Source organism: Miniopterus schreibersii (genome assembly GCF_964146895.1).
Source record: "Miniopterus schreibersii genome assembly, chromosome: 2".
NCBI classification, from domain to species: domain Eukaryota; kingdom Metazoa; phylum Chordata; class Mammalia; order Chiroptera; family Miniopteridae; genus Miniopterus; species Miniopterus schreibersii.
In genome coordinates this window covers 176,481,672-176,500,194 of record NC_138102.1, presented here as the reverse complement: position 1 = coordinate 176,500,194, position 18,523 = coordinate 176,481,672, and the positions used below count along the sequence as shown (strand labels likewise).

Below are 18,523 nucleotides of genomic sequence, written 5' to 3'. Positions count from 1 at the left end.
ATGAACTGGGTGAACTTTTTGTGGAAATCACCTTCAAGGGCTGCAGTTTAGTTCAGGTTAAGGAACTCAGAAATGATGACAGAAGCAGGAGTAGCAGAGGGAAGGGATCATGTTTCGCTACCTCAGTTACCTTTTATTTTTACTCAGTAAGTTCTAATTCTTCCTGCCAGATCTATGATATACCATTATAAAACTTACTTCTAAAAAATAATTAGTTTTCTTTTAGACTATGCCATATTATATAAGATGTAAAGACAGAGAAAAGTCCTAAAAAAGAGTAACCTAGAAAATGTCATTGTTTCCCTACCCCTAAATGGACTAGGTTAGCCACAAATAAGCACCTAATGTGAGCCCGGCACCCTACAAGGGGCTTACCACAATCTATGTTTTTTATTCTTGCCATTCCTCAGCTTTTCTCCTTTCCTCCAAGTAACACAATCCTAATCATCCTTCAAAACTCAGTTCATAGCAACAGAATGTAGTGGGTAAAATCATGATTGTTGGAGTCAAACTCTAAGGACTTTTGAGTAGAAAGCAGTATCTAGCTTTGGGTAATCGAACCACAAAGGGTTACCTATAACGCTGTACATATAATACACCTAATAAAATAATAAAAATAGCTATCATTTACTACTAGCATAGTTGGTTGCTATTAGTAATTATTTCTGCCTTTGCCAGAAGACTGAGCTTTCTGAAGGCACAGACTCTCATTAATCTTTGAATCCTCAGTACCCAGTATGCATATTCATGAGGTGTTTGCTAACTGAATGAAACTTATCTCAACAATGAAAGAGGTTAAAGCAAATGAAAAGATAAGAGAGTTTATTTCTTTCAAAAGTAAGCATAGAGATTCTTAAAAATTCTTTTTAACAACTTATACCTGCATAATCTTCCTCCATCAGAGGAAATATAGACACATCGATCTGTAAGATTTGTTGAGATGGAAACAAATTCATTGATATATCCTGCTCTTCGCATTAGTCGAAATGTATTCACTAGCTTCTTATGGTCTCGAATGACACCCAGGATGTTACCTAAGCAGGAAGAAGAATATTTAATACATAAATAAAAAAGAAATCTCAACAGGATTTAAAATATACAGCCAACGAAAATGATAAGCAGCACTGAATAGTCATTTGAAAATACCGTTAACATCTCTTGCCAGTCTATAAGGCTGTAGGGAAGCAATGGAGTGGAGTAGCTAAGGGCAGTCCGAGGGACCTGAGTCTACCAGGTGCTAGAAGAGTAACCCTGGAAAAGTTAGTCTCATTTTCCTCTCTGTCACCACCATGCTGGGGGTATAAACTTGGGGTGCAGACTCCCTGGGTTTGAACACTGGCTCTATCACTTCAAAGAACCCATGTGAGGATTAAATGAGTTGATCTTATGTAAAGCACTTAGAACTCTGCCTAGCACCTAGTAACTGCTATTATTAAATAGCTCTTGTTGTCACCATCATCTGTGAAATAAGGAAAGCAGACTTCGCCTCCCAGGATTAGCTTGAGGATTCAGAAAGGTAGTGGTTGAAAGTGAAGAGTAATAGCTCCTTCAATGTTGGCTGCTGGGACACATTGAATGAGACATTTAACAGCCATTTTCCTACTCCCCAGCCCATGCAGGAAAGGTTAACGCCTTCCACAGTGGGAGGAAGAAGAGTGTGGGGGCTAAGTGGTCAGGGTGAGTACATGGAGTACAACGGTTAAGGGACAGGCATCCAGACCACCAATCTCAAGAAGAGAGGACAAGGCACACTTGCTAATGAGTCTCCTGAGGAAGGGGGAGGTTAAAGCAGAGTCTAGAGCATGAACAGAAGGAAAAGGGACTCTCTTGCCACAGGCTGTTGACTGAATATAAGTGACTGAATATAAGTCAACTCACTGTCAGGGCTGATCTGTTTATTTTTGCAGAATGCATCACATATTTAACTTGAACTTAAAGAAACCATGTTGAGGCTTATTCCACTGTGCAAATGCTGACAGCTGCTAAAGTACAGAAAGCAGCCAGTCTCTCAATGTGACCTTTTAGCTCTGATAGCGGTATCCTTGCAGAACCTGGATGACCCAGCCAATGGAATACCTTTGTTACCATTTTTCTACCTTTAAATTAAGGTCAACCTGGGTCCAGGGTCCCTCTCCCTGCCCCCACAGACTGTTCAGGATCAACATGTCTCCATAGTATGCTCACCATTGAGGAAGACGAGAAACACATTTGGGTAAGAGAGCTCTTCTCCACATAATAAATTCACATCTTCTACTCCCAGGTTACTGGCTAATTTAACAATGGGTCCATCTTCCATGTCAGTTGTGATGTGCGTCATAAGGGCCAAGTTTTTAACCAAACCACATGCCTTAAAAACAACATAGTCACTTCTAAGATGAACACTAGTAATACAAAGTACAGTTTGTATTTAAAAATAGTTCACCACTTTTGCTGATGGCAATGTAAAGCAGTGCAGCCATGTAGGGGACAGGTCAGCAATTCATACAAAAGTCTTAAAAATGTACATACCTTTTAACCCAGAGGAATTTATCCTAAGATAACAAGCAAGGATATAAATGTAGATTTAGTCACAGAAATCTTAGCACAGTACTATTTGAAGTGGCAAATAAAGACACCACCCCCCAAAAGAAAATTACATAAATTGTTATTCCCAGACAATAGAGCAGCATAGTCATTAAAATGACATTGTATAAAAACAGTAACGAAAAACATTGATAACTGTGGACACATAAAAACATACAAAACTTCTGGCTTGAAATGAAAGACAGTCTACAAAATAACTGGCCAGTACTCTATAAAGCTTCTTGGTCATAAAAGGCAAAGAAAGACCAAAGAACTGCTCCAGATTAAGAGACTAAGGAGACTAGACAACTGAAAGCAATGTATAATCCTGGGTCAGGAAAAAGACTTTAGTGGGACAACTGACAAAACCTGAATAAGATCTATAGGATATAGTACATTATGAATGGTAATTTCACGAGGTTGGTAACTATACTATGATTATCTAAGATGGTTGCATTTGGGGAATCCAGGTGAAGGATTATGAAAAATCTTTGTACTATTTTTGTAACTACTTTGCATGTCTAAAATTATTTCAGAATGAAAAGGAAATAAAATTTTTTTAACTTTTATACAACCAAAAATTCTAAGACAAAAATATAAGTAAGTATATAATATAGCAAACAGAAAAGAACAGTGAGATGTGTGATACGTAAAGATTATATTTTCAATTCTTAAAAACCATCTGCTGTAGCGGGGCCTTTACTCTGAACAAGGCTCTGTGCTAAGAGCTTGGGATACATCGGTGAACCCAACAAGGTTCCTTCCTCCTGAAGTTTACAATTTAGAATGAACAGAGTCACGTGAAACCAACAATGGTTAACATGAAAGAGAAAAGGTCACGACATAGGAAGTAGTATGTGCTATGGAAATAAACCTATTTAAACTTGTCGGTTTAGTAGTGTTTAGGTAATTGCTCATGTACCCTACATAACTGAATTGAAATTCACTTTAGGTCTTGGGCTGTGTGTTCCTACTTGGCTGCAATTGCAACTATGATGTACTCTAAGGACACCTAAAAAAATAAGGTAAAGCTTAAAAAGAGCTCCTCATAAGCAAAGGTAATGGGTCTCTCAATTTTCCTTCACATTCTTGTCTCCTCTCCATTGCACGACTGGATTCTTGGGTTAACTAAACAAGCCAGAAAATTTGGACCATGTTTCTATTTGGGTGAGATACTAAATCAAATGCTTCTGCAGGTACTGATTCTGAAATGATACTGATGTTCTCCTGACAAACTGCATTAGTACTTCTTGGCATGTAAATGGCTGATGCAAAAAAGAATATGGCCTGGGGGAATGGGAGCAGAAGCAGAACATCACCAATGGGTACTAACTGACAAAGCACACAGACTCTTCAGGTACCTTACCTCTCCTTCAGGAGTGTCCGAAGGACAGAGCATTCCCCACTGAGATGGTTGGAGGGATCGAGGACCACTCACTTTTCTTGTTTTTTCAAACTGGGAAGAGATTCTTGTCATCATGCCCAGTGCAGATATATATGACAAGCGAGAAAGTACCTGAGTCACACCTTGACGGTCCATTTTAAATCTCTTTAGAGACCAATTTCCCTGTAGAGAGAAGACAGACACAGACTACCCCTGATAATTCATAAATTGCCTGATACTTCACAGTTACTCTGAGAAGCTCATTGTAGGAACAACATGTTTATGACATTAGAGCCATGATGTATATTTAGCAATCAAAATGTCACAGTTAAGATTAAAATTTAGTCAGGTCACTTGCTGGGGTTTTCAAGGAATTAAATGATTATTACCTATCTATCAGTCATCTCAGAATGCTTTGATGCATCAACCTTATCACATCAAAGCAGTTATTTTCTGAAGAACTAGTTATATCCCAAACAAGCCAGTTCAACTAGAGATTTCCACTGGAAGCAATAAGCACTAAGAGAACAGTAGCAATTTCTACATACATTTAAGGTAAAACTAGCTTAACGCTCAAAGAGATAACTTCATGTTGGAATGTGCCATTATGTAAATATCTTCCAAAATAAGTCTTAATTAGAGGAAAATATAGCAACAGAAAAATGATTCTAATAACAGTTATCAGGGATAATGAATAAACTAGGCTCTTAATTAAGGCTAAAAACTGCATACATATTCATATTAAGAAATACATATCTTATGTGGCTATCATGTCAATCTTAAAAAAGATCCATATGAAATAAATCTTGAACATTAAACGTATCTCCTATGTGTTAAATATATACATTAAATATATTATTTCATAGTTGTATTAATTGCACATATTAAATATTCTCAAGGGTAATTTAAAGATTAAGGTTAGAAACTGCTAACTTTTAAATTTATGGCAACATGAATTAATGGTAGAAAATAGTATGCATAGAAAAGCAAAAGAAAATAATTTAATGATCTTTCTGATTCAAAAGCAAAAAAAATATTGCATCTGCCAAACTGGTTTTTCATTTTTCTTTTGAAAATCTGATAAAAAGCTATGACTGTTCTCTTGAGAAAAATATACATAGGTCATGAACACAAAATTTTTCATTCAATTTCAGAGGAGGACTCATGAATCCTGGGTTAAAACCCCTCACAGTAGAAAAATTGCTAGGGTTTCAGAAGCAGATGAGGCGATCTGTTTGAATTAAGATATGTGACTTTAGGGGGCTCCCTCACAAATTAAAAGTTTAATCATCATTATAGTGAAAGTCTATCACTTCAGAAACCTGAGTTTTTGATAACATGGAAAAGAGCTGAATTCTAAGAAACACTATCCATTACAAAGCAAAGAAATAAAGCAAACACATTTATCCCATAAGTTAATTTCTTTACTGCTTTTTCCATTAACTCCTTTTATGCTTTGAATGAGAACAAACCTCAGAAACTTATGTCCAGAGAGTAAGCGTAAGATAAATATTCTGCACAGAACTAAAATAAGGCAGCAGCTGCTGGCAAACGGGAAGTAGATGGGGAGTGAAGCCAAGACGTTCAGCAAGAATTTGTTCTAGTATTCTGCAGGAGTATTACAAAAGGGAGAGAGAAACAGACAGGGGTCTAAAATTGCTCTTCTAAGAAAATTTATTTGTTGAAAATATTATACTAATGGCAACACAACTTTAGGAGCTGACCTTCTTCTGGTTGCCTACAAGTTGGGGAACGCCTGCAAGAAGGTTTAATACTGATTTTTCTAATAAGCAGTCTTCTCTGGGAGGTAAAGCGTTATCACTTAGGGACAAAAGAAGTGCTCAGAACAGCTATTATGACCTGAAAATCATAGGAAAGCAAGGAAAAGTATTTCTAACAGAAGTGTGTTTAAATGGTCTCTGGAGGCTTCTCTTTAAATATACAGGGATCTACTCTTAGGCAAACTGGGACCACAAGAGTTTAATGTGCCTAACTAGGTACAAAGGCCTGGTCTGCCTCAAGTTTAGATATAGCTGTCACTGCAAGGGCTGCTCGTATAGACTGAAAATTTCTAAAGTCAAGTGTTGCAGCAACTCCGCTACTAATTCTTTCATTAAGGGAATCAATGTGTAACACTATACTGTTCCTTTGTTGAGGCAAAATCCCATCCATAAAACTAATTTTCTGCCTGGCATACAAAATGTAAACCAGACTTCATCAGATAGACCTATAGTTGTTGCGCTTTAAGAAAAGGAGCAAGAACCTATCTGATAACCCTGTATGAACAGCCAGAGGCCCTGAATACACAGCAGCTGCAGAGGCCTGACTTTATCTCTACATGAGGAAGAGCTGATGGCCCTCTGAGGAATAAAAACCTACAATGAAATGAAACATTCTGTACTGTTATGGACAAAAGTTGTCATTAATAAACCTATTTGTAATATGTCCATTTTATTATAGAAAAAAAAATGGGAAAATATATCCATGAGAAGAATGACTATTAACTGTGAAACTAAGATTTTCCTGTATGTAAGAGTATATCTATTTTCTTATTGCCTCATATAACAGGAACTATAATTTGGCAATAAAGTCATATAGCAACAAATTTCCTACTGATAACATTTAAACTATAGACTATCTTTCAAAGTAGAAAAAAAATCTGATTTGTAAGCATTCTTTTATATATACATACACATACAAACACACACATATAAATGCATATGAATAGATTTACAAATAAGTTACAAAACTCTAAACAAATGACTGAAGCCTTACGGTAGAAATGGCATTCACCATGCCATTGGTAATCTGGTCTTGACGCATGTGTTTGACTACATCAAACTGGGCTGCTCTTTGCTTAGGAATCACCTGGTCCGCAATCTTCTTCATTTCAGAATTAAATTTTTTGAACAAATCTTCAAAAAGAAGAGATAAAAGCTAAAAAAAAAAAAAAGTATATGGTAAACTTTCAAAATGCATTACTAGCTTGTTTAATAAGTTTTAGGTTTTTATTAAACTTTGTTAAAAAACAAAATAAAGAAACTGCTTAAGACTGAAAAAAATATATTTTAAAATTCAACTTGGTAAATATGTACTTTTCTTTGCTTGATGAAACTCACACTATCCATCCTTACTCATTACTCTCTAGACCAGTGAAAACTGGACCACAGACTCATACCAATCCGCAGACCAGTGCCTGGGCTCCACAAGCCTGAATAAGCAGAGAATGATGTAAATGCTGGAGAGGCCAAAATACAGTGTAAAAAAAAGTTCCATCTATGCTAGAAAAAAAAATCAAAGTGTTTAAGCCCCTACTTTAAGATTACTGGAAAACAGGGTTAATCAATGATTTCATGAAATAGATGAGTGGCAGAGGTGGAAGGAAGGCTCCAGGATTTGGAAGGAGAGTGGAGATCTTAAGAAAGATGTGTAAGTTCCACTGTAGAAAGCCATAAGACAACATCCTTCCCATTTTCATAATTTAAAAAATGATGAATCATGTACAAAATCATAAACTGTTGACTCCTACAGAGAGGTAAGGGTGCAAGACAACAAGTGAACTGAACTGCAAATGGTGACAAGTCTCTCCAAGGACACATGACAGAGCAGATGTCTGCCATAAAAGAAGAAATCAGTTAAAATTGTAAGGACTTCTCCAATGCCAAATGTGGGATATCATGAAAGCGTGGAATCCTTCAGAGCCCCAGACACAAGAGGATCCACATTCACAAGTTCTTTTCCATGAGTGCTCATGAAAGATTGGAGTAAAACCTGAGAAAGAAGATCTGAGAGCGACCCCTTTGTTGGAATAAGCAACAAAACCCTATCTATTTGCCTGGAGTTTCTCTCACATGAAGCAAAACCATTAAGTTACCAGAGTAGGGTCAGGAAACCCTCCAGCCGATGGTCCCAGGCAAAGGTAACCTGCGCTGAGAGAGAGGCAGAAACAAAGCTGTAGGTCTGTGAGGGTGGAAGAGGCACTCTCCCTGCAACCAGTAGTAACAGCAACCTACTGCTGGAGAAAGGCCAGCAAATCTTCTGGCCACTGACTCCAGGAAAAGGTACAAGGCCAGGTGCAAGAGGAGAAGCCACAACCATCTTTCCCTGGGGCAGGGCAGGAAACCTGCCTGGGCCAAGGATCCTGTACTGATACAAAGCAAGGGCCAGATATCGCAGGAAAGAGCAGAAAACTTAAAGCTTTCCCTTATAAACTTGTCGAAAAAGAGGGAATGTCCATTTTCACCTCTCCTGTTCAACACTGGATTATGGGGTACCATTCGGTGCAATAGGGGAAGAAAAAGAAATACAAGGTATAGATACTGGAAAACAGATAACATGTTTGTCCACATAGAAAGTCCCAAAGAATCTTTAAAAAACCCCAAACCCTACTAGAATCAATAAGTGAATTCGTCAAGCTTACAAGATATAGGCCAATACTGTATATAAAAAGTAATTGTATTTAAAACAGTATTGAGAGAAATTAAAGGGAATTTCAACAGGAAAGATATATTATGCTCATGGTATATCTCAGTATTATTAGATATCAATTCTTTCTAAATTGATCTATAAATTCAAATACACTCTCAGTAAAAAAAGTAGCAGGCTTTTTTTTTTTAAACAAAAAAATGGAGATGATAATTCTAAAATTAAATAAGAATGCTAAAAAGTCCTAAGTTTATAATGATAGAAAGAAAAAAAGAAAACCCTTCACTACCTACTTTTGGAGGAAATTAGGGAATTAAATCAATATTCTGCAAACTGGTTTAGAAAAAAAACCCAACACAAAACATCTAGCATCTGCCTTTTCCATATAAATTATGTCTCAGGGTAGCCAAAGAGAAGCTAATGAAAATATTCTTTATTGAAAAATTCCAGCTTAACAATGCAGAAAGAATGAAACTTAGTGTATCACTATTTTGAGTGCCCTAATTAATTAATGGCCATAGGAATAAGCAGCAGCAGCTAAATAAAGCCATGAGGAGAAAAGCTGATGGGGAACTTTATAATGGATGAATCAGGGCCCCAAACATCTAACCCCAGTGATCAATTCCAACCACACAAAAAATAGATATAATCAGACATAGTCTTAAAAAAAAAAAAGGCCTTGAGTAGGAACTAGCTTTTGAATTTAACTACCAGTTTACAAAAAATTTAGGAGGACAGAGGAATATATATGTTAAATGACACCATGGGAATACCATCATCTAGGGACCCAGAATGTGGGAAATTCTTTAGGAAACAAGGTTAGAGGAATGAAAAAGCATAGTACTGGCATAAAAACAGACATATAGATCTATCGAACAGAACAGAGAGCCCAGAAATAAACCCACACCTATATGGTCAAGTAATACTTGACAAAGGACGCAAGAGCATACAATGGGGTGAAGACAGTCTATTCAATAAATGGTGTTGGGAAAATTTAACAGATATGTGCAAAAAAATAAAACTAGACCACCTTCTTATACTACATACAAGAATATACTCAAAATGGATTAAAGATTTAAATGTCAGACTCGATATCATAAAAATCCAAGAAGAAAACATAGGCAGTAAAATCTAGGACGTTTCTCTTAGTAATATTTTTTCTAAAATATTCCCTTGGGCAAGGGAAACAAAAGAAAAAATAAACGAATGGGACTACATCAAGTTAAAGTTTTTGCACAGCAAAAGAAACCTTCAACAAAATGAAAAGACAACCAACTGAATGGGAGACTATATTTACCAATGATACATCTGATAAGGGGTTAATTTCCAAAATGTATAAAGAACTCCACACCAAAAAGCCAAACAATCCAATTAAAAAATGGGCAAAGGACTTAAATAGACACTTCTCCAAAGAGAACATACAGATGGCCAACAGACATGAAAAACGTTCAGTGTCACTAATCATCAGAAAAATGCAAATTAAAACCACAATGAGAAATCACTTTACACCTGTCAGAATGGCTACCATGGAGAAAAGAGAACCCTAGTACACTGTTGATGGGAAAGCAGATTGGTGCAGCCACTGTGGAAAACAGCATGGAAGTACCTCAAGAAATTAAAAATGGAGCTGCGTTATGACCCAGCAATCCCACTTCTGGGTATATGTCCAAAAAAACCCAAAACACTAATTCAAAAGAATATATGCAGCCCTATGTTGAGTGCAGTGTTATTTACAATAGCCAAGCTACAAAAGCACCCGAGTGCCCATCAATAGATGAGTGGATAAAAAGCTGTAGTACATATATACAATCAAATATTACTCAACCAGTAAAAAGACCGAAATCCTACCATTTTCGACAGTATGGATGGACCTAAAGGGTATTATGCTAAGTGAAATAAGTCAGTCAGAGAAAGACAAATACCACATGATTTCACTTACATGTGGAATCTAAAGAACAATATAAGCAAACAAACAAAATAGAAACAGACTCATAAATACAGAGAATAGACTGATGGTTGCCAGACGAGAGGGTGGTTAAGGGACTGGGTGAAAAAGGTGAAAGGATTGAGTACAGATCAGTAGTTACAGAATAGTCATGGAGATAGTAAAGTACAGCATAGGAAATATAGTAAATAATAATAACTGTGTACGATTCCAGCTGGCCACTGGAAATATCAGGGGGAACACTTTGTAAAGTATATGACTGTCTAACCACTATACTGTTCACCTGAAAGTAATACAAAATAATATTGAATGTAAACTGTGATTTAAAAAATTTTTTTAATAAATACTTTTTAAAAAAATGAAAGGAAATGATTTGATAACTCAGATTTGTTTAAACCCAATTTGTGGAATAGGGGGAATCTAAGGGAGTTAAGGAGGGCATAGATAAAACAAGATTGATTTCTATTGATAATAATTGAAGTTGCATGCTGGATATATGGGAGCAAGCTTTATTAGCTAATTTTATTTTTAATATTAAATTTCAATATTTAATATTATTTTAATAGCTAGTTCTATTTTTGTACATATTTGAAATTTTATACATGTTTAAAGATTTTTAATAAAAACTAATTCTAAACTTTATAGGGAAAAGCCAAGACACTCCTGAAAAGGTGAAGGGACTGATGACTACATAAACAAATTGACCAATGGGTACAATAAAGAGTCCAGAAACAAACCCACACATATATTAAACCTTGTTATACGACAGAGGTGGCACTTCAGATCACTGAGGAAGTGAAAGACTATATAAAAAATGGTGCTAGAACTTGTTATTCACTTGAAAAACAAATGAAATTGGATGGCTTACTTCATCCCATATACAAAAATCCATTCCAGATGACTAAAGAACAAATACTAAAGGCATAAGTTTAAAATATAAAAAAGCAGCATTAAAAAAAAAACAGGATTGACAAAATTAACCACAGTTAAAATTATAAACTTCTAGACATCAAAAAATCCCACAAAGTTTTTTTTTTAAAGAAAAGAATCCAGACTGGGAGGAGATATCAGCAACACATATAACTGAAAAAAAAACCTAGGAACCCAAATATACTAAAAAATCTTGAAATCAATAAGGGAAATGCAACAATTCAAATGGTATCTCAAAGAAAAAACAGGAATGGTCAATAAGCATATGTAAAAGAGGCTCAACCTCATTAGTAATGAAGAAAATGCAAATTAAGATCACAAGATGTCACTTTATACCCACTAGATAATCAAGACAAAAATTTAAAAGTCTGATACTAAGTCATAGGATGAAGATCATCAGCAACATGTACAATGTGATGAACAAATATTTGTAAAATTAGTCTGACATTCTCCAGTTAAGCTGCAGATTTAACTTGACTCCAATGACTAGGCAATCCTATTTGTAGAAACTCTTGCATATGGGCACCAGAAGATACAAATAAGAATGTTAATATTTTTTGCCCGGCTGGGCGTGGCTCAGCAGTTGAGCGTCGACCTAGGATCCAGGCGATCAGGGTTCAATTCCCGGTCAGGGCACATGCCCAGGTTGTGGGCTCGATCAATGACTCTCTCATCATTGATGTTTCTACCTCTCTCTCCCCCCTCTCCTTTCCTCTGTCTGAAATCAATAAAGATATGTTTAAAAAAAGAAAAAAAAGAAGTTAATATTTTAAAAAGGGAAATATACACTAATTATTTACTTAAAGAGGAGTTCTGAAATTCAGTGAAATCTTGTAAGCTAAAGATTTTCTAAATTCCATACTGACTATGTTCTTGAATATTTATTACCCATGGGTAGTTTTTTGACTCATAGTGAAAACTTCGAAGCCAATGAGTCTTCTCCCCTAGCCATTACTAAAGAAAGAATTTCCTAAGTAGAATGTGATGTTATGCTCTTCCCCCTTAAGTTAGACACAGCCTCCCACTTTTCCACTAAAATCGACTTTGTGATAGGAAAGCCAAGATCCTGGACTTGAATTTGCCACGTCAGAAATGTTCTAAAAAGAAAGCTTCCTCCTCTAAAGAGCTTAATCCTTTCTTCCACTTAGACCCAGCAGTTTCACTCCTAGAAAGAAAGAATATGGGAATGGGAGCAGGTGCAAAGGGACAAGAGGGAGAAGGAAACCCATTTCAGCAACTTCCTGTGGAAACTGGCAAAAGGAACTTGAATAAGCATTCTGAACAGAAGCGAATGCCCTTAACCTAAACCACAACAGCTCAGCTCTATTTTAATTAGTCTCTTACATTTAAGACTTTTGTCTCTCAAATTATGACAAGGATTTTTTAGATCACAGCTGAATTGTTGAAGCCCCCAATTCAAACACAAGAAAATGCTCCTGGTACTAAACAGGTAAAAAGAGCACACTCATCAGAACTGCCTTATTAATAAATTTTTCCAGCCCTAAATTTTCAATTTAAGAGAAATGTTCTCCAGTTCACAGAGCAGTGAGACACTACAAGGCCAAGTCATACAACAAGTCACATTATTTAGGTCAAGAGTGAAATGACTAAAAGGGATGGAATGCTGGTGATAATATTCACTACCCTTCACAGTTAGTATGAGGCCTTTCAGCTTGTTTAAGACAGGACCACTAAAGAGCACATTATATTTAAGGAAAAAATGCTGACAGCTCATCAATTGATTTTCAATGAAAATCCTAAAAAAATTAATAAAGAAGTTAAGCTGCTGAAATAGTTTCACCAATTAGCTTAATGTCAAAGAATTCTAATTAGGCGTCTTGAGATTGCTATTTAGTGTTTAAGCCTTCGGAGTGCCAAATTCTCCTTTTCACACAAACTGGTTGCAAAATTAAAGACATTAGGCAGCCTTAATTACATTATCAGAACAGCTGGGATTAGGCAATCTCTGAAGTCAAGACGGCATTCTTTTGTCACAGAGTGGAAATCCCTGGCTTTCCAGGGTGCCGGATTTTGGTGCCGTTCATATCTCACCCATACAAAGCAAGCTGCATTAGAAACAAAAAATTTGAAGACAAAGAATAGAGTTATGCTCAGCAAATAATGAACACATTACAGAAAAAGAAAAGGTAGGTGAAAAGATTAAGCCTGAAATGGGTAGGTTTTGCTAACACCTCTACTGGCGGCTGGCCTGCCAGCCCTCAGGTGGCAGGCAGTAAGACTGAGGGAAAGCTCTGTGGACCAGTTTGGCCAGCAGATACAGCTCTGTTATCTAAAGCTGAAGCACATTTATGCTCCCTCATCCCATGGGGTGTGAAATTAGCAGCTATTGTTTTTACACATTTTAGCCAACATAATGCCTTTTATGTCTCTACATTGTTTATAAAGCCATGTTTTCTTGCACATGGGAACCCTCATTTTAATTTTAATTTTTTAAGCAACAGGACAGTTTCTCCTCTACCCTCTCCTGACTTCATTCCTTATTCCTCTAAATAACCAACACTTTTTAAAAATGAACTCATTTAACTGCATGATTTTTTTTCCAATTAAAAAACTGTAAAAATTGGGATTGATGGTGGTAGGGATACCCACAGTGCCCCAAACAGTGGTCAATCTGAAGGTGGCCAAAACCCACCAACTAGAATCAGCCATTATAACCACATAGAACTCCCAAGGATGCACACTAAAATTTCCCCCAAACCTATAAATTTTTAATTCTAGTTTTAAAAAATTTAGTTGTGGTAGTATCTGCTGGATACCATTCCAATTACCACCATCTGGCATCGAGAATACTGCCATAGCCTCCTAACCGCTCCACTCCTGGCCTGTTCATCTCTGAATCACATATTTCTACACTGAAAATCAGGTTGCATCATTTCCTTGATTAAAATTCTCCAGTGGTTTTCCACTGCATGTAAAACTAAATACAAACCCCTTCCACCACCTGCATGCTAGTTCTCCAATGTCATCTCTCACCAACTCCACACCCCATGCACTCCAGCCACAGTGATCCTCTCTTCCAGTTCCTCCAGCACCAGAACTCCCTGGAGATGGATATGCTTGCTTGGGTCTCTTGCTGGAATGTAGTTCCCAAGGTTGTGTGAGACTGGCTTCACCCCATTCAAGTTGTAGCTGGCATATTTGAGGATTCAGCTTAAAAATATCACTTTTTCAAAGAGATCTTTCCTGACCATCTTGACTAACAGTCTTTCCCCCAGCAATACCCACCCCTCTCTCTAGCATTAGCCTGTTTTTGGTTTTCTTTAAACATTTATAACTATCTAAAATTACCACATTTACAGTTTACTTGTTCATTGTCTGTCTCCCCTACCAAAATGCACACTCTTGAGAGCAGGTGCCTTGTAAAGTCTTGGTCACCATTGTATCTCAGTGCAGAGTACTTTAACTGTGGATAGAGAGATGAATATAAATGGCTCCTGCCTTCAATAAGCTTATGGTCTAAAGGGAGAAAGAGCATGCAGGTAAAGAATTATATAGTAATTCAGCATGCAAATAAAGACTTGAACAAAGTGTTGCTGGCATTTGAAAGACAGAGCAACTACTCCTGGGGTTCACAGATGGTTTCAGGGAGGGTGATTCAAAGAATAATGAATGGGTAGGAGCTCATTAGGGGAAGGGTGAAGGGGAGATGAGGGAGGGGCAACAGGCAGAAGGCATAACTCAAAGGCACAGAAGGATGAACAAGCATCATTGTGTGTTTAGGAAGATGTAAGTGGCTCACCTTGGCACGAGATCAGGCTATAAAAAAGGTGTACAGCAGCAAGATCATCAAGGACCCCATTAGCCCTGCTAGAATTTACACTTCATTCTACAGAGCTGTCAACCACGTTTATGAATTCCACACAGGAGTTTCAGGGAAAGGGCAAACAGGCAGAGAAACAAGCTCTTACGTCCCACTTCAACTAGAAAGGCTCAACTTTTACCTATTTTAATATTGGGATTCCGAGTAAGAGTTCATGCTTTAAAAACCTTTAAATCCACGTCTGAATAAATCCACGTCTGAAGCTCAAGCCTGCTGAGGGATCCTCCTGGGAAAAGGACATGTGCTTCACATAATCTTATAGTAAGTGCTCAGGAATGTGTTGGGATTGCATTCTTCCCACCAGGTGAATAGGAAGGCACCTGGCCAGAGCCTCGAGAACAGACCGAGGGGAGGGGTAGCTAAGAATCAGGGAAGGCACACAGAGGACTCAAATGGACTAGTTCTGTACTCACTCTTAGATGAGTTGGGCATGAGAATACTAGTTTTATGAGTCTTAATACACAAACACACATACACATTATATATAGTCCTATATGCATGAAATATTTCATAACTAAAAAGCACAGACACAAAAGCAGGCATATGTCAATTTCTGTAGCAACACAGGCATTTCACTGATTAAATCTCCTCTTAAGTAAGAAGGATTGGCAATAATGGCCAAGCAACATTCATAGACATACTGCTTTGAGTATCTGTTTTATATTAATGAGGACAAACTGCTTTAATAGATGATTTCTTCTAAAATTGCAAAGCCTGACTCGAAACTTGCCTCTGACACAGGACTCAAAATGAGGTCCACAAAACTTAGCATAAATTCATACATAGGCCTGAATGTCTGCAAGCCAAGAGCTTCCAATAGCATAACTTTAAAATGCCAGTGAATAAAGATATCTGTACATGCATAAGATGTCTTTGGAAGGGTAGAGGAAAGGAAGGGAAAAGTGACTTACTGGAGAGAGGAACTAGGGAACTGAGTCAGGTGGGAAGGGAGGTCAGAAGTGGGAGACTCATTTTCACTGCAAACTTTCTTATAGTTGTCTGAAATTCATTTTACTGTAGTAATGTTATTTTTTAAAGCCTTTTCACTGTGTATTGTGATTTTTATTTTAATACCTGCTATCTGATAATGCTTAATTTACTGTTTTATTTTTAAAAATCATAACATTATTTTTTTAAAAACTAAAAATACTTGCTTAAATTGATAAGACAAATAACCATGAGAATAATAAAAAGAGCATCTTACAGCCCAACTGTGACTGAAAGAACTAAAGAGAATGTTTCAGCTGCTTGATGCAAGGAGATAGAATTCAGAGGTTTATAGCCAAGTTAACTGCTTTAAAACAAACAAAAAGCAGAACACTTTTCAGAGGAATAAGACAGAATATCACCCACAATGTTCATGAGCATACAATCCAAGACTATTAGCCATATGAAGAAACAGGAAAACATGGCCCATATTCAAGATGACTGAGATGTTGGAATTAGCAGACCAGGATTCTGAAGTAGCTATTAAAATTCAAGGATATAAATGAAAATATGATTGCAATGAATGAACAAACAAGAGGTCTCAGTAGAAAAAAACAGAAGCTATAAAAATACCCAAATGAAAATTTTAGAACTGGAAAATTCAGTATCTAAACTGGATGAGCGTAACAGCATATTAGAGACAACATAAGTAAACTTGAAAGTAGGTCAATAGAAATTATCCAATCTGCAGAACAATATAAAATTGAAAAGAAAATGAACAGAGCCTCAATATTCAAGGGTCTAACGATATAATTTGAGTCAGAAGAAAATAGTACAAAAAAGGTAGTTAGCCCAGCCAGGCGTGGCCCAGCAGCTGAGCATTGACCTAGGATCCAGGAGATCGAGGTTCAATTCCCAGTCAGGGCACATGCCCGGGTTACGGGCTTGATCCCCAGTAGAGGGTGAGCAGGAGGCAGCTGATCAATGACTCTCTCATCAATGATGTTTCTATCTGTCCCTTTCTCTCCCTTCCTCTCTCTGAAATCAATAAAGATATATTTTTTTAAAAAGATAGTTAAAGAAATAAAGCCTGAAAATTTCTCAAATTTGCTGAAAGCCACACATTTACAGATTTAAGAACTTAGTGAACCTTACTCAGTACATCCACACCAAGGCAATTCTTTAAAACCAAAGATAAAAAGAAAATATCAAAAGCAGCCAAGTCTATATTCTAGCTCTTTTAAAAAAATTACTGATTTAAATGCTGAAACATAAAGTTTGAAGACTTTTAGATACTTGCTAACCAGTTGAAAGGGGTACATACTCTCAAAATAAGGTATAATTTACTAGCAAAGACTTAAAATGAGATTAGAGACATTTTTACTAACCCACTTCTACTATGTCACAAAAAGTTAGGGGATTGTTTACTTGTTTACTGTTCACCTCTCTCAATAGACACTAAGGACTAAGAGAAAAGGGAACTTTGTCTTATTTCTTCTGTATTCCCAGTTCCTAGGACTATGCCAGGCATATGGTAGCTGATTCATAATAAATATTAATGCCCTGGCCTGTGTGGTTCTGTGGGTTCAATCCCCGATGGAGGCATGTGTGGAGGGCAACAGATCAATGCTCTCTCTTACATCAATGTTTTCTTCTCTCTCTCTCCCCCTGACCTCTCTAAAGTCAGTAAACATGTACTCAAGTAAAGATTTAAATAAATAAATAAATACTACTTAAAAGTCATACTTCACTTCCTACATTACACAGAATGAGGGTAAACATCTCAACAAAAGATATAGGTAATATACTAGTAACATGTTTAAAGAATTAAGAGAGTTTTCATAGTTAAAGAAATTCCTGAGAGATAGTAAGTCATATGTGAAACGTTTATACTTCAAATATATGAATGTATATTCCATTCAACTATCTCTTCCTCCTACTTAAAATTAATACCAAATTAATTTTTATTAAAGAAAATAAGATTTCTGACATGGAATAATTTAGTTACCTGTCCTGCCAATTCCAATCGCTTGTTACCGTAATAGTCTCTGTCATCAACTTTATTATCTCCTTGAGCCAGAATTACCCTTCGTACCATCACTGCAGTATAGATGCATTTGGCTCGGAAATTGAATTCTTTAACCTGTAATTCAGAAATCAGAGAAAATTTTTGAAACAATGCATATTATAATTTAAGGTGCCTCAAGAAAAGAACCCATGTTATAATATTTAAATAAGAAAATAATGAATTGTTATGATTCTTGCTATTCAAAAGAAATTCAACTAGTCTATTAAACTTCCTAAGAGCTGAGATGATGTCTTTTCAGGTTTGTACTCAGTCCCTATGGTAGCTTTTCTCCAAAGCTGATCCCTATCAACTCCTTCCCTCGCTATGTTTCATGTCACTCCTTCACTAAGAGATAGAATCCATCATCCCCTTTGTGTTGGCCTGTAAACTAGCAGTTTTCACTTCCTCTAAGAGTCCTGAAGTACCACATGAGAAGTCCAG

The 18,523-nt window shown here is 36.7% G+C and overlaps 1 protein-coding gene across 7 annotated transcripts in view; it reads right to left on the bottom strand.

Moving 5' to 3' along the window:
- POLR3B (RNA polymerase III subunit B) overlaps nucleotides 1-18,523 on the bottom strand; it is a 98,038-nt gene that overhangs the window by 49,516 nt on the left and 29,999 nt on the right. For all 7 annotated transcript variants that reach the window (XM_081128737.1, XM_081128743.1, XM_081128738.1 and 4 more), the window contains 5 exons: nucleotides 18,023-18,157; nucleotides 6,722-6,883; nucleotides 3,929-4,129; nucleotides 2,185-2,347; nucleotides 881-1,034 (listed from right to left, as the gene is read on the bottom strand). In XM_081128737.1, the coding sequence (XP_080984863.1) occupies nucleotides 881-1,034; nucleotides 2,185-2,347; nucleotides 3,929-4,129; nucleotides 6,722-6,883; nucleotides 18,023-18,157 (815 nt within the window). The remainder of the gene's footprint in view (nucleotides 1-880; nucleotides 1,035-2,184; nucleotides 2,348-3,928; nucleotides 4,130-6,721; nucleotides 6,884-18,022; nucleotides 18,158-18,523) is intronic.